The sequence below is a fragment of the Podarcis liolepis genome, assembly GCF_965112155.1.
Source record: "Podarcis liolepis genome assembly, chromosome: 17".
Classification (NCBI taxonomy): Eukaryota; Metazoa; Chordata; class Lepidosauria; order Squamata; family Lacertidae; genus Podarcis; species Podarcis liolepis.
The window spans coordinates 3856648-3878101 of NC_139571.1; the positions used below are offsets into that span (position 1 = coordinate 3856648).

The following is a 21454-nucleotide window of genomic DNA, read 5'->3' on the forward strand; positions in this document are numbered from 1 at the left end:
TGTTATCTCTTGAAATACATGAGAGGTGGAGCTGGGTAATAAGCTTGCTAACTTGGGGAGCAAAGCCCAGAGCCAGCCTGCAATGGAGACAGGAGCAGAGCCCAGTGAGGTTTGGGTAAGTTGTGGGCAGAGCCCATACATTCTGAACAAGTCTAGCAGTTGAGACTTTCTCATTTCAAGGCAAACAAGAAACCTCATTGATTTGTGACATGCACCATAACTGCACAAAACAACTTCAATTTTGTACATTACAAGGGTGGTATATTCAAATGAAGTGCTGTTAAAATGTTCTGACACATGTAATACATTATTTTCTTAAAAATTCACAGTGAGTTCCTGATTTTGGAGGTCTTCAGATGGTAACCCTTGGTAGCACCAACACAAAATATTTGTATTCACCTAGCTGTACAGCTTAAAACACACACATGTGAATGAGGACTGAGGGGTAGAGTGATTTTGCCCCTTGTTTTTCTGGCAACTGACCTAAAAATCATAAAAGGTAGCCAAGCTGTATTTATCCTGGTCAGTTGGCAAGCGGGTACAATTTTTCCAACCTTTGCACGCCAAGCTGCACCTCTCCACATTCTTCCTTCTGTGCAATTATGAAAGCAAGAGGGTTGATCTCCTTCTGCCTCTGGTCACACTAAGAGAGTCCTTGGCCTGCCACGTGCTGCTCAGAATAAGCAGAGCCAACACAACCAGAAAAGTTCCTGTAGTTGTTACAAAAGAATAAAAATATCCCCTGTTTACAGACAGGGGTGTACCAAAGTGCAGAGACTGCATATACTGTATTTTTTGCACCATAACACTCACTTTTTTCCTCCTAAAAAGTAAGGGGAAATGTCTGTGTGTGTTATGGAGGGAATGCCTACGGGTGGCATGCCTACAGATTTTCCTCCTCTAAAAACTACGTGTGTGTTATGCTCGGGTGTGTGTTATAGAGCGAAAAATACGGTATTTGTCAGTTATGGAGCTGGAATATAAACTCAGAGATTTTGGAACTCCAGTATTGGACCTGACACTCCTATGGTTCACAGGAAATAAGCATCTTGTACAAAGGCTAGTGGGAGAGTGTTATCAAAATACATGTTGGCATGTCAGACAGTGTTGGGTATTTAGAATCACAAGGGATAGGAGTGGTGTACATGTGTGCACACACATGCACGCCTGTGTTTCTCTTGGTTCAATAGCCATGTATGTAAGTATTAGAAAGTGCTGTCCAACTGAACACAAGCTTTTTTGGACCTACCATGTAAAGAATTGTTCACCTGAATTGTGCACTAGAAGGACTTTCCTATAAAGGACTCCAGGAATTGTAGTTTTGTGTAAAGGTGCTGAGATTTTTGTCTAAAAGATCTCATTCAGGGAACCACAATTCCCAGAGTTCACTGGGAGAGGCTATGACAATTAAACTATATTTAGTTCCACTGTCTCTAAATGGGAGATATTCCTGCGATAAGACTGCACTAGAGTGGCTGTATATATTTTTGGACAGCTGGGGTGTATTGTGGGTTGAGAGAAAATGTGAAAGAGGCAACAAGAGACAGTGTGGATGCCTGTGTGTGCTAGACAGATCTGAAACTGGTCCTCTAAGAAACCAGCTCTTCACTCGACCTTACCCTAGGAGGAGGCAAATTCCTATTTCCCCCAAGGAAGCATCTGGAACAGGGGAATGGAACATCAAGCCAGGGGTCAAATCTAGCTTTCCACTCCTCTGTGTCTGGCCCTCAACAGGACTCCCCCCAGGCCACACTCCTCGCTACTGCACCCCCTCCTCAAGTGCATTGGCTGCTTGAATGTGTCCATGAACTCTTGCTTGCCTCTTGCTTGCTTGGGGGGGGGTATGAGAGAGAGGTGGGGACTCCGGGGTGGTTATTGCTGGAAAGTGGCAAATTGTACAAAGTCACACCTGTTGCCCCATGGGCTTTTGTCTTTGGCCCCGATCATCAGCAGGATGCGGCCCCCAGAAGGGGAAAGCTTCCCCATCCCTGATGGCACCAGATGTGCTGCAGGGAATGGAGCCCCACTAGAGCAGTCAGGGGATGGGGCTGCCACTTTTTCTGTGACCCAGACCCTTGTGACACAGAAATTCAGCTGGTGGGGTTTTTAGGGGGGAGATATATGTGGAAACGGACATGGGTGGCGCTGTGGGTTAAACCACAGAGCCTAGGATTTGCCAATCAGAAGGTCAGTGTTTTGAATCCCCGCGACAGGGTGAGCTCCCGTTGCTCGGTCCCTGCTCCTGCCCACCTAGCAGTTTGAAAGCATGTCAAAGTGCAAGTAGATTAACAGATACCGCTCTGGCGGGAAGGTAAATGGCATTTCCGTGCGCTGCTCTGGTCCGCCAGAAGCGGCTTAGTCCTGCTGGCCACATGACCCAGAAGCTGTACGCCAGCTCCCTTGGCCAATAAAGCGAGATGAGCGCTGCAACCCCAGAGTCAGCCATGACGGGACCTAACAGTCAGGGGTCCCTTTACCTTTACCTTTATATGTGGAAAACCTCATCTGCCATAGAATTTAGAGTTGGAAAGGGCCTTGGAAGTCATTAGAGGACCCTAAGGGAAGGGCTGTAGCTCAGTGATAGAGCATGCAAGAAGGTCCCAGGTTCAGTCCCCACTGGCATCTCCAGGTAGGGCTGAGAGAGACTTCTGCCTGAAATCCTGGAGAGCTGCTGCCAGCCAGTGTAGACAATATTGAGCTACATGGACCAAGGGTAGAAGGCAGCTTCCTGTATCATCTTATCCAACCCTCTGCTCCATGCATGAATCTTGCAATGGCAGCACCCCTGACAGATGGCTGCCCAGCTCCTGCTTCAGTATCTTATTTCTAGTGACTCAGGACGCTGTTTAACAGCACAAGAGCAGGATGGCTTTTTTGTTTGTTTGTTTTTGTTTTGTTTTGTGTCAATCCTAGCTGTAGGATTAATATGACAGTAGGGTGGGACAGATATTCTTCCCTTATGGGTGAACCAGTGTTTTGCTCCCCCCCCCCTCTCTGTAGCCAAAAAGCAGGATGGGGCAGTTGCCATGGAGATGCAACCCCTGAAAAGTGCAGAAGGTGGTGAGATGGAAGAGCGAGAGAAGAAGAAAGCCAGTGTGCCCAAAAAAGAGAAATCTGTCCTGCAAGGGAAGCTCACCAAACTGGCTGTGCAGATCGGGAAAGCAGGTATGTTGGGATGCCGTCTCACAGGACCAAGCAGAGCGACCCATGCTGAGAAATAGCAGGAGGGTGGCCTTTCTTATGGGATGGGAAACAAGATGCAGCTAGGACTTTGTGCTCTGCATGACAAAAAGAAATGAATTCCTCTTCTCCTTCCCGCCCCCCAAAAAAGAAGAAGAAAAGCAAGTTCTGCATGAATTTATTTCCTTTTATTTTGAACAATTTATTTCTCTCTTTTTACACTTTTGATCATTCCTTCAGGTTTTATCAATGTTTGGGAGGGACAATGAAATGAAATGTCTTGGTTATTGGAGCCCCAGCCAGAAGCAATGAAAACCATATTCAGCCTCTCCTCTGTCTTCTGAGGTTTCAGCAGGCATTGACCACTTTGAGGCATATCGTCATAACCATGACAAGGACTAGAAACAGAGATTCTCAGGAAGCTGAATTTGACACGCAGCCTTTTCCCATACGGACTGGAGGTGGTGGTGCCCAATGCATCATTGGCCTGCCCCATTTTGGAGAACTCTTCCAATTAGTAATGTTGTGTGACCCAGTCCCCACTTTGCTCTGCGGAGAAATGGGTCTCTCCTTAAGCCTTGCGTGGTCTGGTCCAGTGGTGGACCTACATTTTGGGGGCCCTGAAGCTTGAACTATTGGGGGGGACCTTCACAACCAGCAACAAGGTCCGGGTAACCACTGCTATCTTCTTCAATGGGGTTGTTCCATGGCAGATCTCCACAAATCTTCTGTGAGTGCAATTTTTGGTATCCGCTTAAGTACTTTCATGAACTCATTGTTATTCATCTCAGTGGTCTTGACCTGTGTTTAAAAGGGGAAAGAATTAGCAGCCAACTTAACGCAATCCTCCACCTTTACAACATCTGTGCTGCAGACTCAAACTTGGGATTTTGGAAATACTGTGTATACAACAAAAAATTAGCAAATTTGAGTTGTACTAGATGTGCACTAAAGCAATGTGTACTAAAGTCACTTCTGGGGCCCCTCAGAGATTAGGGACCCTGAAGCTTAAGCTTCATTAGTTTCATAGTAGATCTGCCTGGTCTGGTCATTGAGAGGAGACAATGGGCACTTGGCTGCTTCAATTGTCTAGAATGGAAATCACACCTAACTCGCTAAGGTGAAGGTGGGAAATCAGGTTTTTCCGATCTGAGGAAGGTCAAAAGAACTTTGTGAACAAAGAGAACTGAATAGTGTTTACCGTATTTTTTGCACCATAACACTCACTTTTTTCCTCCTAAAAAGTAAGGGTAAATGTCTATGTGTGTTACGGAGGGAATGCCTACGGGTGGCATGCCTACGGATTTTCCTCCTCTAAAAACTATGTGCGTGTTATGGTCGGGTGCATGTTATACAGCGAAAAATACGGTAGTTTGAATTTGGGTAGCAAAAAAGTGGTTAAAAACTCAGTTGTTGCAGCGAGGCAGCACTGATCACCTGTTTGCTTCCTCTGGCACCTCCATAAATCAATTTGCATATTTGTAAATAACAAGTCTCCAGTGCTCAGTTCTCCAAAAATATCTGTGACCTGTGAAGGCTGCCCCCAATTTCTCACTGCTCAACTTAGATATGAAACAATATAAAAGAGGTTACCCGTTGATCCTCTTTCTCTTCCACCCCATCACCCTGCAAGTTTCTGAACATTTTAATTCCTTTGCCTTTCTAGATAGCCTGCTCCTATCAACCCTTGTCTTAGCAGAAAAAACTGACGTGGCTTTGGGGACTGAATGAGTAATGTGCAAAGGGGCCTTGCAAAGGAGACTTAGGATGTGGACACACTTCCTATCTGTAGTGCAAAAATGTGGTTTTTTTGAATATGGAATCATTCATGCTAATCCTCAACATAAATTCTAGAATGACCCTGCTGCCCGCAAGGGTAGGTGGGATTCCTTGACAATGTGCTTGAAATCCCTCAGTTAGGTTACCCACACCTTTTCCATCCTGCACATGCCCCAGGTGAATGAAGAATTGGTAATTGTGACCTTGTTAGGCCCACAACATTGTTAGGCAGGTGTGGATACACCCTCATTACTGGGACTGACTCCGTCCATTTTCAAATGGACATGGGAGGGGTGAGGTGTATTGCAAAATCAATTTGCATTGAGCCTTTATTTTTGGAACTGGGAAACAGTGGCGTAGCGTGGGGGTGCAGGGGGGGCCGGCCGCACCGGGTGCAACATCGGGGGGGGGGGCGCGCTCGCACTCACAGCTCTCTGCCCCTACCTGGCTCACTCAATCTCTCTCACTGTATTGCTGGCTGTGCGAATCCTATCTGAGCCGCTGGGTCACCGCCCACTGTGGAGGGGGTGGGTGCCAGGCGTGCGGTGTGGAGAGAGAGCGAGGGACTATCTGGGGGAGGGACAGTGCAGCGGCCGCCCAGCGCAGCGCTGAGCGCGGGAGAGAACCACACCAGCCCAGCCCATGCAGCAGCAAGAAGAAGCTGGCGGCGGCGGCAGGTTAGGGGTTAGGGGGCGCAAATTACTTGCCTTGCCCCGGGTTAGGGGGCGCAAATTACTTGCCTTGCCCCAGGTTAGGGGGCGCAAATTACTTGCCTTGCCCCGGGTGCTGACAACCCACGCTATGCCGCTGCTGTGAAAAGCTATTTTCAGGAGCATAAAATGTGCAATATGTCCTGAATGTGTGTAGACTAGATAGGAAAAAAGAGATCTCAGTGAGCATTGAATATAATGTTGTGTGTACACAGCCTTAGTTTCAATTCCTCGTGTTCTGGCTTTAGAGCCAGAATATTCTTAAAGTGTGGAACTTGGGCTGGGTGGGTTATCACAGGTACTCAGGCGTAGGTCTAATTGTCACACCTGATTGTTCGTTTCTCTTTCTTTCTCTTACTCCTGCCAGGGCTGGTGATGTCAGCCATCACTGTCATCATCCTGGTTCTGTATTTTGTTATTGAGACATTTGTAATCGATGGGAAGGCATGGCTGGCTGAGTGCACCCCTGTCTATGTGCAATACTTTGTCAAGTTCTTCATTATTGGTGTCACTGTCCTGGTCGTGGCCGTCCCTGAAGGCCTCCCACTGGCCGTCACGATCTCCTTAGCCTATTCTGTGAAGGTAAGAATCAAATTTTCTGTGTCTGGCATACATCACAGGGTTGGTATCCTTCCCATGTGAGAGACTGTCTCTAAAATACCAGGTTGGCAAAAGTAGTGCCTTCTGATAGTCATCTCTTACAAATTAAGGTATAGCATTGATTTGATAGACTTCCATGGGAGTTAGATGCATGGTGGTTTAGATCCTTCTGTGTTTTGTTTCTGCTCTGCCCTCAGTACAATATCTGTTAGATTCAGTCAAGAAGAGTGCCAGGCCTGGGGCCTAGCTTACAGAAGGTACCAAAGAATCCGGGCCTGACCTTGATAAGGCCGTAGACATGCTAGACAGGAGGCATAGTCATGAACAAGCTACAGGTCAGGAAAATAGGAGTGTCCATTTCCCCAGGTCAGAAAGGCTGCAGCTTAGATGGGTCTTGTTGCTTCAGCAATGCAGCAGCTCAAACTGGAAGCTGGAGGCCCACCAAGCCCTGGTCCAAGCAGTTGTCTCCCTGCACTTCCCCATCCCCTGGATAGCCTCATGTGCAAGCATTTCAGCAGCAATTCTGAAGTTCCTGCCCAGCTCTCTGTCTCCATTGCTCCTTGACCCTAGAGTGAGAAATAAGGGGCAGAATGGCAACTGGTGTAAGGTGTCTCCAGTCCTGGGGCAAATATGTCCAGATGTGTTGGTTTGTTGGAGTCATTGGTAGTATGAAGATCGTTGGAGGGTCCTGCTCCCCTTGGTCCTCATCAGGCTCAAGGTCTGTGTCAGCTGAACCGTGACACAGAAGCAGAAGAGGCTGGAGATCAAATACTGCATTAGATATATGATGTAAAGGGAGGTGGTTCGGGGCTAGTATGATGTTAGGCAAAGCAAGAGAGAGTCTTCATTGCTGGCTGATGGGAAGCATTTTTCAGATGACTTGACATGCTTAGAAGGAATGGCTGGTGCCTCAGCATATTTTGGGATGTCAGCTGACTGTGGGGTCTTCTGTGGGGTCAGCTGACAGCCTAGATGGTAGCTGACTGTGGGAGGTCCTGGTTCAACACACACCCCTCAGCACCTTAGAGGAAGACACTAGGGTACAGCTAAACTCCTGATCTCATTCTTTGACTGCAGAAAATGATGAAGGACAATAATCTGGTTCGACACCTGGATGCCTGTGAGACCATGGGCAATGCCACCGCCATCTGCTCTGACAAGACAGGCACCTTGACCACCAATCGCATGACCGTTGTGCAGTCCTACATGGGTGACACTTACTACAAGGAGACCCCTGACCCCAGCAACCTTACACCCAAGAATCTGGATCTGCTTGTGCACGCCATCGCCATCAACAGTGCCTACACCACCAAGATACTAGTGAGTGGGGGCCAGGGATGCCCCACTGCATCCTCAGGCTAGATAGGCCAATGCTGCAATTCCAACTTTGGGTGCCATTTGAATGTTAGGGCAGCTCAGAAGGATGGAACTCATAAATGTTGTGGAAGACTCTGGCATATTCTCGTGGTCCACTGTAAATGTTATTTTGCCCCCGTCATTTATAAAGCAAGGGAGAAATATCAGTTTTAAGAGCTGGTATGGCATATGAGGATGTGGGTGGCGCTGTGGGTTAAACCACAGAGCCTAGGACTTGCCGATCAGAAGGTTGGCGGTTCGAATCCCCGCGACGGGGTGAGCTCCCGTTGCTCGGTCCCTGCTCCTGCCCACCTAGCAGTTCGAAAGCACAAAAAGTGCAAGTAGATAAATAGGTACTGCTCCGGTGGGAAGGTAAACGGCGTTTCCATGCGCTGCTCTGGTTCACCAGAAGCGGCTTAGTCATGCTGGCCACATGACCTGGAAGCTGTACGCCGGCTCCCTCAGCCAATAAAGCGAGATGAGCGCCGCAACCCCAGAGTCAGCAGTCAGGGGTCCCTTTACCTTTATGGCATATGAGTGAGATTGGATCTGAACCCTCCTGATTCCTTGCGTTTACCTCCTTGCAATCTGCTTCCCAGACACTTTTCCCCCAGTTAGAATAAAAAGTGTCTAGTAGATTGGCATAGGATTTTTCCTTTTTATGTTATTGCAGGATGAACAATAATGCTCTTTTAACTTTCTGATGTGTTTTTGCTTTTGTATTACACACGCTTTCCTAATTGTAAGTAACTTTGAGATATTTTATGTAGTAAGCAATGAATAAATGCAATGATAATCATAAACATAAATAAAATAAGGAAGCGAGCCTGCAGGAAGATAGACAGAGGATTTGGGGAGGATTCAACTCTCCTCAGCTGCATTCTGCATACTTACGTTGGTTACACAGCTGTATTTCTGTTGTTGTGCTCCCCAAGTAACCCTGGGAATTGTAGTTTGAGGACACTAAGAACTTTTGATCAGAAAGTTGTAATCCACTACAGTTCCCAGAAATCCATGTGGAGAGGAAGCCACAGTATAAATGTATGTGTAGATATTCCTCCAAATTCAAGGCCTGTTGCAGGGCTGCGGTTGTGGGATCCCAAAACTTTTAGTTCAGCCCATTGGCGGAGGAAACGGATGAGGTTTGGAGAACTGAAGAATGAGGCTCTCCTTTCTTATTCTCTGCTTCCTCCAGCCTCCAGAGAAAGAGGGGGGCTTGCCACGCCAGGTCGGCAACAAGACGGAGTGTTCACTGCTGGGCTTTGTGCTTGACCTGCGGCGTGACTACCAGCCTGTGCGTGAACAGATCCCTGAGGAGAAGCTCTACAAGGTTTACACCTTTAATTCTGTCCGCAAATCCATGAGCACCGTCATCTGCATGCCTGATGGCGGCTACCGCCTCTTCAGCAAAGGCGCTTCTGAAATCGTCCTTAAAAAGTGAGTCTGTGCTCCCTTGTATGAGTTTAAATGATGCCCACACAAGTTGTTGCTACTGCCCCGGAATTAGCTGAGTGCTCTGAAATTTGCACCAGCATAACAACAACACTTGAGAATACACGATAATGTATGTACAGTATCATGCAGTCCTTTGGCAGCATCTCTGCCCTGCTCTTCAACTCCAAAAATGCTTTCAATGTTGCTCACAATTTAAAACCAATGAAAAGAGCAAATTTTACTAAAACAAGAAAGCCGCAGAGAAGTATACATCACTAATGGCGGTGATGTTAGGGGACACAAAAAACTCAGTAAGTTCAAACAGTTTCAAATTATATTTTAAGAAGTAAGGCACATAAAAAGGTCTTCACATGGGGGAAAGGAAATTTCAGGGCACTTTTGGACTACTGGATGTCAGTACTGTACTGAGAAGGTTGCCTTACTTCAGAAGGCAGTGAGACCATTGAGAATGTCCAGAAGTCAGAGCCTGGTCTCTGCAGCCACAGCAGGTGCTATGATTCTCCAGCATCTTGACTCACCCCTGGAGGTGCACTCCATTGTCTATTGCAACAGATGGATGCCAACAAAAGTAATCACACTGGAAGTGTTCCCCATCTTAGATTTGTGCAGCTGCTTATTCCTGCCTAAGTGTAAAACCTTACATTTGGCCCTATATTGCAATTGATATTGTTAGTTTTGGTCCAGTTCTCCAGTCTGTTAAGGTTGTTTTGAATCCCAATGCTGTCTTTGGTGGCATTAGCTATCCCGCCCCCAGTTGGAGGTCATCTGCAAATTTGAGGAGCATCACCTCAATTCCCCTATCCAAGTTGTGTATTAAGATGTTGAACAACAACAGGCCTAGAACAGAACCCTGAGGCACCCCTTCAGGCGCAAGTAATAAGGAGCCTGGAGGACCAAGCTGCTGCATATCATGTGTGGCAAAGCTGCATATTCAAGAGAAAATAATCCTCTGTAAACTGTTCCTCTTTACCCCTTTTCCAGGTGCACAAACATTCTCAACAGTAATGGGGAGTTGCGCACCTTCCGGCCCCGTGACCGAGATGAAATGGTGAAGAAGGTGATAGAGCCCATGGCATGTGATGGACTGAGGACTATCTGCATAGCCTACCGCGATTTCCCAGCAGGGAAGGAGCCCGAATGGGACAGTGAGAACGATATTGTAATAGACTTGACGTGCATTGCTGTGGTGGGAATTGAGGATCCCGTGCGGCCTGAGGTAACAGCTAAACTAGGGTGCCTTTTCTATGAACAAATCCCTGTCTGTCCTTTGGGACTCACAGCCCATCCTGGGTGTTTTCTGGGTGAGGAGAATTGATTCCAGTTCTAAGATCTCAGACAGACAGGACCCCTGCTAATAACAATGACAAAAATATGGATTTCAACCACCTGCATGATACAGTGGATAGTATGTTGGACTTGGACCCAGGGAGAACTTTGCTAATGCTCCATGAATGCTGCAATTCTGCTGAATGGCACAACAACAACAACAACCCAGAATTTGTTGCAGAATTCAGCGTCCTAAGAATTTCTGCTTTTATAATTTTAGGCAAAATGGGCATCATGTTTCTAGCTCTCATGGCAGCAAAGGCATAACTAGCAATGCCTACTGAAATTTTAGAAGCCAGAGAAATGGCTAACTGATTTCCAGTAGTTGGAGAAGGAATTCCCATCATTAGCAAAATTAGTAGAATAACTTGCAAATGTAAGAAAATTTGTGCCCATTTCCTTCATTTGAGTAATATATAGAAGTCAGCTTTACATGGCTTCTTGTTTGTTCCAGGAAGCACCAAGAGAAAAGACCCAGAAGGGGATTGGGGAGAGACTGATCCTCTCTGGTAACTTGAGCTCAGGGCTCAGGTTAACCCTTTCATGCATGTGAGGGAATCAATAACTGTATATTACAACAAAACCAGCTAGCAGTTTCAATATGGGGGCAAGTGATCGCTCAGCAAACATGTTGAATTGCAGAAAATCAACGTGAGCCCTGTGCCTCCTTTGCAGGTGCCAGATGCCATTCGCAAATGCCAACGTGCCGGCATCACAGTTCGCATGGTGACAGGAGACAACATAAACACAGCCCGGGCCATTGCCGCCAAGTGTGGCATCATCCAGCCAGGGGAGGACTTCTTGTGCATAGAAGGAAAGGAGTTCAACCGGCGGATCCGCAATGAAAAGGGAGAGGTGACTGAATAAATTATTTTAAGTGCCTGGAATGGTGCTGCTCCTAAAATTCCAGGATTCTATGATTATCAACAGCAGTGCAAAGTGACAGCAGATTTGAGCCTTCATTTCTAGACCGTTCATCATCTTGGTTGCCCTCCTCTGCACATGTTCCAGCTTGTAAACATCCTTCCTAAATTGTGGTGGCCAGAATTGGACACAGTATTCCATCATCATCACTTTTACTTTGTATACCATCTTTCTATCTTACAATAGCCAAAACCAGGCGGTTTACAAGCTGAAGAAACAAAGAATGTACACCTTATAACAATCCAATGCAATACAATACAAAAATGTGATAATAAAACATAACTTTAAAACACGCAATAAAATATTCCAGGTGTAGTCTGACCAAGGCAGAATACAATCGTGCTATTATTCCCCTTGATCTGGTCACTAGACTTCTGTTGATGCCGCCTAAAATAGCACTACTACTTCTTCTTCTTCTTCTTCTTCTTCTTCTTCTTCTTCTTCTTCTTCTTCTTCTTCTTCTTCTTCTTCTTCTTCTTCCTCCTCCTCCTCCTCCTCCTCCTCTTCTTCTTTGCTGCTGTTGACTCATGTTAAGCTTGTGGTTCACTAAGATCCCTAGGACCTTTTTCACATTCTCTCCTGGTCAACCTTATGAGGGCCACATGCCAATGGTGGGCAGGGCCAGAGGCAAAAGTCGGGCAAGTATTAACTGTGACTTTTACTTTTGCACAGCAGGCTAGTTTCTTCATGGTCACACACCCTTCACCATCCTCTAGCCAGGCAAGCAAGTAGCATTGTCAGAGTTCAAGGACAAATTGCAGCCAGGCAAAAACACTCAGTGAGGGCTGGTGAAGGATGTGGCCTGGAGAGATTCTTGAGGGTCAGGTACAGAGGTTTGGTGGGCTCCAGACCTGAGGCTTCTATTCCCTGGTGCAGACAGCACTGAGCTAAACCAATGGTCAGACTTAGTGAGGCAGCTTCCTGTGTTCCTTTTTCTCTCCTCCTTTTTTGCACACCAGAAGAGGAAGTCAGAAGCTTTTGCATTCCGTTTTTCAGTTTTGAACAAACCACAGGGAAGTTTTCCCAGCTCTGCAGCCTACTTTTCCCGCAGGGAGGAACATTTAAAAGAATTGAATTCTTCTTCCAAAATCGACAGACTTTTACATTGTTTTGTTATATTATTAGCTGCCCTGATAGGTCATACTTAAGGGTGGGGTATAGATCCTTCTATTAATGAATGAAATATGCAGCCCAGTCTACGGCCTTATTTCTGCCTCAGTCTGCAACAAGTGTGCTCCGTGTCTGGGAAGGTCCAGGGTCTCAGGAGCAGAGCACGTGCTTTACATGAAAAGGGTTCTGGGTTCAATCTTTAGCGACTCCAGGTAGGACTGGGAAGACCCTGTCTGAAACCCTGGAGGGTCACTGCCAGTTGGTCCAATCAATACCAAACTCTATGGACTCAATAGAAGGCAGCTCATTTCGCTTTATTAGTGAGTAGTTCTTACTTTAGGGTTACCAGACGTCCCTGGTTCCCGGGGACAGCCCTCGGATTTGCAAATCTGTCCCTGGACAAATTCCATCCCGGAATGTCCCTAGAGTTGCAAATCTGTCCCCGGGAAACATGGCAGCGGCAGCCTCAGCAGCCCAGAGCCAGTCTGGTAGCGCACTTGGCTCTAGCTGGCTTCAGGAGCTGCCTGCTGCCATCACCACTGCCAAAGGTGAACCGGGGATGTCCAGCGGTACAGATCTCCTGCCCCCTTCCCCCTTTGGAGGAAGTTGCAGGCTGCTGGCCGTTGTCCAGCAAGGCACATGGTTTCTGTGCCAGGCAAGGTGCAAAGCCCTTCTTTTGCATCCTGCGAAACATAAATGCGCAGAGTTTTTAAAAAACTGGGCAACGGCCAGCCACCCGCCACTCCCAAGCCTCCCATGACCTGTCAAAACAAAGGGAGAAGGGGGGCAAGAGATCAGGGAAGGCTTGGGAGTCACTGGCAGGCAGCACGCCGTCGCCCAGTTTTTTAAAAACTGCACATTTATGTTTTACAGGGTGCGAAAGAAGGGCTTTGCACCTTTATACAATATGCATGTGTGCTTGGGCCCAGGGTCTTTTGCCTCACCATCCCCAGTACCTGTTGCTACTCAGCTTCCAAAAAAAAAGTGTCCCCAGATTCATTGAAAAAAATCTGGTAGGCATATCTTACTTGTCTCTGCCTCTCTGCCCTGCAGATAGAACAAGAACGCCTTGATAAAATCTGGCCAAAACTGAGGGTTCTGGCTCGATCGTCACCCACCGACAAACACACCTTGGTGAAAGGTAAGAGATTGCCAGTCTCTTTGCCCTTAGTCAGTGCAGGGAAGAACAACATGGGGTGGTGGGAGTCAGGACTTTCATGGGGTTTGGTTGTCATTTTCAGCCAGTGAACTCCAAATATGCAGATCAGGTTATCTAAGTCTTACCCATATATGGATGCAAACTTCTCTGTAAAGTCACTGGTATTTATTTGGATGTGTAGCTCACTCACTACTAGCTAACCCACATTCTTGCCCTTGAAGGCATAATCGACAGCACTATTGGGGACCAGCGCCAGGTGGTTGCTGTCACTGGTGATGGGACGAATGATGGACCAGCACTCAAGAAGGCCGATGTGGGTTTTGCCATGGTAAGAGATGCTGAACTGAGTTCCCTGTGTCCACAGGGACATTTCCTTCACATATCCTTTGTCTGTGGGGTCTGCAGACAGGGAGGGAAATGCTTGCCCACGTAGAGTGAGGACAGTTTGCCTGCCCTCGCTCTGAATTGGCATCACATAGCCAGATCCCATTGGCTACATGTTGATGTTTTGTCACTGTCATTCTAGTTCTTTGATCTCCTATTAGCTGGAATCTCATAGCCAAGAAGAAGCCCTTGTGCTGTATCCAGCTAACCTTTCTTCAGAGTAGATCTGGTGAAATCAATAGTTTTTAGTTAGTTAGTTAGTTAGTTAGTTAGTTAGTTAGTTAGTTAGTCAGTTAGTTAGTTAGTTAGTTAGAGTAAAAGTTCATTGAACACAACCCCTACTATTGAAAATAAGCAAATAATGGTGCAGAACAAACAGTTAATTGAAAAGTGAACAGACCTCAAACAAGAGTGAAAATAGAGTTTGAGGATTCAGGCTGGTGGTTATTCTAGCCCTTAAAAGCACTATTTTTACATCAAAAATGTTCAAACATGAAAATTCAGCACATCCCTAATTTTAACCTTGTTAATCTTTAAATTTATCATACAGCACAGGCTATTGAATTCAATCTCTTCCTTCTGACATGTATAGGAGTGGTTTGAAAGCCAATGAAATGGACTCCATCAGATTGTACAAGAACTGAGTAAGATTTGGATCAGTGGTAACAGCTCTGCTTGAAGGGCCAGCAGCACTGACTGCAAAGCACAAATCTATCTTGCACATTGAAACTCCTGTGATTTTTAAACTAGTAAAAAGGAATAGTCCCAGTTATACATATTCTCTCTCCAATATGGAAATATCTCAGGATCTAAGAATTTCTACAAAAACCTGTGTTTGTGAATCCTGTATGTATAACAGTGCAATGACATTAATCGTGAAGCTAATGTCCTTTTGTTTCTGGAGTTGCAACAAAAATGTGCACTCCCTATATTTGCATTCAATTGATGCAACTTTTATTTAAACTTTGTGGTCCAGGAACCTGCTCCATAAATATGTATGATCCTGAAAACAGCAAACATTCAGAATAAAGGTACAATATTAGTTTACGAAATTTTAAACTCTGATGCTGAATTCACTTTACAGGACCTGAAATATGGCATCAGGCTACCCAAGTATCCAATCCAAAAATATATCAAAGAAATCTCACTAGATAGCCATGTGCATTTTTGTGCTGCAGAAGATGTCTCAGAGCCTACTGGTCTCAATAAAGACTGACAAAAAGGTGAATCCCAAGTGCAAAAGCAAAATGCTGGGGGCAACTGTTTAATTATTTATTTGAAGCTTTTTTTACCCTGCTCTTCAGCTGAAAGGGCTCCCAAAGCAGCTTACATAAACTCAGTAATGATAAGACAGCCCCTGCCCTCAATCTAAAAGACAGGACGCAAAAGGGAAGAGGAGGGAAGAGGACAACAAGCAAACTGAGGCACCAGTTCTTAAAGTTGCAAAGTTCTCATAATGACCAGCTGAGGTGGAAACAGTTGAGAGGAACCACATGGAGCTGGTCTCCCAGCAGAGCTGATGGAGTGGCCCTGTAGTCTCATCTCTCCTTCTGCTGCAACCTGATGGAATGGCTGCTTCTAGTCCACATCTTGTGGGACATGTTCAGTCATTGCTCCTTCGGAGGATAATTTCTATATAACAAGTTGGTTATCAGTGCAGTGAGCAATTTCACCTTTACAATTGCCAAATATTTTGTCATATCCCAGAAATTTGCACAATGAGTGAATCACAAGAAGCCTGTCCTGGAAGAACTTCTGTAACTGCCAAACAATTTCTCTGAAAATTCACTAAATTCCATTCCATTCGTATTCCATTTGTCAGTGTGAGCAAAAAATCAGTATATACAAATGAGAATTCCTTGATCCAAATTTGGGGCAAGTACTCTTTCATGAGAGAACCCCAATACTGTAGAGATTTTGCATGCACAAAACATGCAACAAAGTAAAGTGTAGAAATATAAACTGTAAAACCCTAAGATGTGCCCTATTAAAGTGAGTTCCGAAGTTTCCCTCTTCCCCTAGCATAGAAAAATACCACACATTTGGTAAGTTAAAAATGGTGTACTTATAAAGTCCCCCATGATCAGATTCATGTGCTTTATCCATACAGCATTCAGAAAAAGTTGCACAGGCAGTAAAACTTGGCTTAGTTACAAAGTAGTATAAGTTTCTAAATTATTGGTATAGGAACTATAAGTGGTTTGGTGTGCAGTCTGAGCTGGAGCAACCAGCTTAAACCTCTTCACACCCTGAGCTTCTCAGGTAGACTGGAGAAGAAGAATAGGCCTGATTACCTATTTCCTCCCAAGGTAAGGGAAGTGGACATAGCTAAGCCTGGCAGGACAGCTTACTCTATGGTATTAACCCCTTCAGGCATTAATTAGACTTAAGCATGTTGATTATATGAGGCTGGTTATCCCACACCAGTCATAGATAGAAGAACAAAACAGCAAACATAGGTTGGTTTTTTAAAGACAGATAATTTGGGGAAAATATGAATACCATTCTGGAATGCTTTGGTGGTAAAATATTGCAGTGCTCTCTTATATATCCCATTAGGTACAGTGCATCACACCCTTTATTTTAACATTTGTTTTTTATGTTGTTTTAAATTTAAAATCGATCAAACTAAGATAATACACATGCCTAGTGTATTGTGGGAATAATGTAGATGAGCAAAACATGTGGGATGTAGAGGGAAATGAGAGGTTACTGTCAGAGTGATGGTTAGGCAGGCTTCTAGGTTGGCAGGAGAAAGGAGAGGTTAAAATATGTTCCATAGACATTTCTTTGCCAGCGCAGGCGCATAGTGGAAACTGGTATTGTGTTGAATTGGGCCACAACTTTGATTACAGGAAAGAGTAGGTTTGGCTCAGGCATTGGGCATGTTTATGAACCTGGGGGGGTCAGCCTGTGTTGGGGAGTTGCCCCCAACATGGATTGGGTGCCATGACCCCACACAGGCCACCATGGGGCAAAGTGTATTGGCCCATTGGGCCCCCTGTGGACTGCTGGACAGAGTCACCCCTCCTGGACCCCTCTAACAGGGAACTCCCGTGACTAAGGATCCAGCCCAATGCCTTATCCGCCAAAGTTGTTACTGTTGCTATGAGGCAGGCAAAAACCTGCAAGCTGGCCAATTTGCTTGCCCAGGAGAAAATTCCTTCCTGGCCCTGAATATGGCAAGTGAGTAAACCATAGCAAGGTCCATACACCACACGCCTGTTCCTCACTTGATCAGGCCCTAACAGACAGGGTGGGTGGCTGGGGAAATCCAGCCTGCCCCTTGCCACTCCTTTAAATAGGCTAGGAGTGGGCTGGGTGCACCCCCAAGCCCCTCCCCCTGATTGGCCTTTTGGGCATTGCCTGCCCATATCTGAAAGACTGTCGCAGCCGGAGGTGGGGTGGCACCAGGTGACCGACCCCTCCCCTTGGCCGCTGAAGAAGATGGCAGCCATGCCATGTGGCAAATGTCGCCCACCCAGAGCCCCACCCAGAGCCCCACCCAGAGCCATGCCATGTGGCAAATGTCGCCCACCCAGAGCCCCAGGTGAGCAGTTATCCTTTAGGAAGTCATTAGTTTGCATCAGGCGTCCTACTGGGAAGACCCAGTTTTCTGAGTGCATGTTCTGGAAGTTGGGCAATAGGGGCAGTACAGGATTCCTTTTGGTGTACCGACCTCCCCGCTGCACCAAGGATTCCCTGCCCGAGCTGCTTCAGCTCGTGGCGGATGTTCTCCTGGAGACACCTAGTTCGGTTGTCCTAGGGGATTTTAACATCCACGCCGACACGACCTTACAAGGGGCCGCTCGGGACTTCGTGGAAAGCATGGCCTCCATGGGGCTGTCCCTGAATAAGTTGGGCCCAACTCATAGTCATGGACATGCCTTAGACCTGGTATTCACCTCTAGTGACGTGGGTGATCTGACACTAAGTAAAAGTGAAACCAAAGAAGTGCCATGGTCAGATCACTTCCTGGTGCAACTGGACTTCTCCGCGACCCTTCCCCTCTGCAGGGAGGTGGGACCAATTCGGATGGTCCGCCCCTGCCACTTAATGGATCCAAATGGTTTCCAGAGAGTGGTAGGGGATGCTTTATCCCATGTTGATGGCCTTTCAGCTGATTCCCTGGTGGCCCGCTGGAATGCGGAGTTAACCAGGGCTATCGACTGTCTGGCTCCGAAGCGCCCTCTCCGATTGCATGGAGCCCGGACAGCCCCGTGGTTTTCCTCGGAGCTGAGGGCGATGAAACAATCGCTGAGACGGCTAGAGCGTCGGTGGCAGAAAACTCACTCCGAATCTGACCGGACACAGGTTAGAGCTCAACATCGAGCCTACCAAGTGGCGATAGCGACGGCGAAGAAGACTTTCTTCACCGCCTCTATTGCATCTGCAGAAAATAGTAGCAGGAGACTCTTTCAGGTGGTCCGCAATTTAACGGAACCACCTTTGCCACCGGGGCCTTGTAAAGACCCCAAGATCTCCTGCAACGATTTTGCAAAGTTTTTTGCAGATAAAATCACTCATATTCGGAAGGAGCTAGACACCACCGTGGGAGCAGGGCTGGGGCGGGAGAGTGCTAGAGCCCTGTCTGGTCAAGTTGCATGGAATCAATTTCAATCCATTACCCCCGAGGATGTGGACAGGCTGCTTGGACGCGTGAAACCAACCACCTGTCTCCTTGATCCTTGCCCATCCTGGCTAATAAAAGCAAGCCGGGAAGGGCTGGGCGATGGGCTCTGCGGGGTGGTGAATGCTTCCCTTTGTGAGGGAACATTCCCAGATCCGCTGAAAGAGGCGGTCATTAAACCGCTTCTTAAAAAACCATCTTTAGACCCGGCCAGTATGGCCAACTATCGCCCAGTCTCAAATCTTCCATTCTTGGGCAAGGTGATTGAGCGTGTGGTTGCTGAACAACTCCAGGCACGCCTGGAGGATGCGGACCATTTGGATCCCTTCCAATCAGGGTTCAGGCCTCATCATGGGACTGAAACTGCCTTGGTCGCACTGGTTGATGATCTCCAGCAAGCTAGGGACAAAGGTGAGAGTTGTTTCCTAGTTCTGCTGGATCTCTCAGCGGCCTTTGATACAATCGACCATAACATCCTTCTGGACCGTCTAGAGGGGTTGGGAGCTGGGGGCACTGTTATACAGTGGTTTCGCTCCTTCCTCCTGGGCCGTGTTCAGAAAGTGGTGGTGGGGGATGAGTGTTCAGACCCTTGGGCCCTCACTTGTGGGGTGCCTCAGGGTTCCGTCCTCTCCCCCATGCTTTTTAACATCTATATGAAGCCGCTGGGAGAGATCATCAGGGGCTTTGGACTGGGTGTCCATCAATATGCAGATGATACCCAGCTCTACCTTTCTTTCAAATCAGAACCAGTGAAGGCAGTGAAGGTCCTGTGTGAGTCCCTGGAGGCGGTTGGAGGATGGATGGCGGCTAATGGATTGAAGTTGAATCCTGACAAGACAGAAGTACTGTTTTTTGGGGACAGGGGGCGGGCTGGTGTGGAGGACTCCCTGGTCCTGAATAGGGTAACTGTGCCCCTGAAGGACCAGGTGCGTAGCCTGGGAGTCATTTTGGACTCACAGCTGTTCATGGAGGCGCAGGTCAATTCTGTATCCAGGGCAGCTGTCTACCAACTCCACCTGGTACGCAGGCTGAGACCCTACCTGCCCGCGGACTGTCTGGCCAGAGTGGTGCATGCTCTAGTTATCTCCCGCTTGGACTACTGCAATGCGCTCTACGTGGGGCTACCTTTGAAGGTGACTCGGAAACTACAGCTAATCCAGAATGCGGCAGCTAGACTGGTGACTGGGGGCGGCCGCTGAGACCACATAACACCGGTCTTGAAAGACCTACATTGGCTCCCAGTACGTTTCCGAGCACAATTCAAAGTGCTGGTGTTGACCTTTAAAGCCCTAAACGGCTTCGGCCCAGTATACCTGAAGGAGCGTCTCCACCCCCATCGTTCTGCCCGGACACTGAGGTCCAGCGCCGAGGGCCTTCTGGCGGTTCCCTCATTGCGAGAAGCGAAGCTACAGGGAACCAGGCAGAGGGCCTTTTCGGTGGTGGCGCCCGCCCTGTGGAATGCCCTCCCATCGGATGTCAAGGTGATGGACAACTACCTGACATTCAGAAGACATCTTAAGGCAGCCCTATTCAGGGAAGCTTTTAATGTATGATATTTTAGTGTTTTTTGGTTTCTGTGGAAGCCGCCCAGAGTGGCTGGGGAAACCCAGCCAGATAGGTGGGGTACAAATAAATTATTATTATTATTATTATTATTATTATTATTATTATTATTATTATTCAGTTTATGGATATGTTCTGCAGATGTGTGATAAATGTAAATGAAGACTTAACATTGAATATGCAATTAAAATGCAGCTACCTGATGAAACACAAATTCCGCAATCCGATTAATTATGTAAAGCAAATAAAACTGCATGCTTCAAATTGCACAGGGATGGATGCAGACTAACCAGTTAGTTGAACACAGATCCCACTGAAATCAGTTGAAGAAGTTAGTTGTGTGACATATCTTAAGCCTCATTTATTTTCCTGGGGGAAATGCAACTACAGTCATAACTCGAGTTGAATGTGCTTCAGGTTGAGTGCTTTTGGGTTGCGTTCCACAGCAACCTGGAAGTAACGGAGCACATTACTTCCGAGTTTCGCCGCTTGCGCATGCGCAGACGCTCAAAATGATGTCACGCGCATGCGTGGGAAAAGCGAAATGCGACCCGCGCATGCGCAGACGTGCCGTCTTGTCTTACATTCCGTTCAGGATGCGAACGGGGCTCCAGAACAGATCCCGTTCGCATCCTGAGATACCACTGTAATTTACCTGCCTGGTTACCACCCATAATGTATTATATTCCCAGCAGTCAAGTTTTGAAAGTGTTCAGAGTTTTCTGGCAAGGTAAATCTTGACATCCAAGAGGAAAGGAAGTGGTGGAGAAAGGCATGAAATTTGTGGTTGTGATGTTGGTAGAAAAACTTAACAGGTTACATCTTTTCCAACAAGAGACAATGAAGGCAGAATCAATTCAAGCTCCTGCCATGCCCAAAGATTAAGGCTTTCTGGGAATTGATCTATAATGAAATGAAAAAGGTACTTAAAAGTACTTTCTATAAAAAACCAGAGGCCTTTCTCTTGGGCATTGTCGGCCAATTGGTGTCAAAGAAGGATAGAACTTTCTTTATGTATGCCACAACAGCAGCAAGAATACTCATCGCAAAGTATTGGAAGACACAAGATCTACCCACTCTGGAAGAATGGCAGATGAAAGTGATGGACTACATGACACTGGCCGAGATGACAGGCAGAATCCGTGACCAAGGAAAAGAGACGGAAGAAGAATGGAGAAAATTCAAAAGTTATCTTAAGGACTATTATAAACTTGATGAATGTTAGAGTGTTGTGGTTTTCAGGAACAAAGGGATACAGTGATATAAGGTCAGATTATA

The 21454-nt window shown here is 46.8% G+C and overlaps 1 protein-coding gene across 10 annotated transcripts in view; it reads left to right on the forward strand.

Annotated features, from left to right (window-relative positions):
- Nucleotides 1-21454, forward strand: part of ATP2B3 (ATPase plasma membrane Ca2+ transporting 3) — a 134584-nt gene that overhangs the window by 72396 nt on the left and 40734 nt on the right. For all 10 annotated transcript variants that reach the window (XM_083482779.1, XM_083482785.1, XM_083482783.1 and 7 more), the window contains 8 exons: nt 3001-3165; nt 6037-6251; nt 7347-7589; nt 8821-9062; nt 10062-10296; nt 11082-11261; nt 13494-13581; nt 13821-13927. In XM_083482779.1, coding sequence (XP_083338905.1) covers nt 3001-3165; nt 6037-6251; nt 7347-7589; nt 8821-9062; nt 10062-10296; nt 11082-11261; nt 13494-13581; nt 13821-13927 — 1475 coding nt within the window. The remainder of the gene's footprint in view (nt 1-3000; nt 3166-6036; nt 6252-7346; nt 7590-8820; nt 9063-10061; nt 10297-11081; nt 11262-13493; nt 13582-13820; nt 13928-21454) is intronic.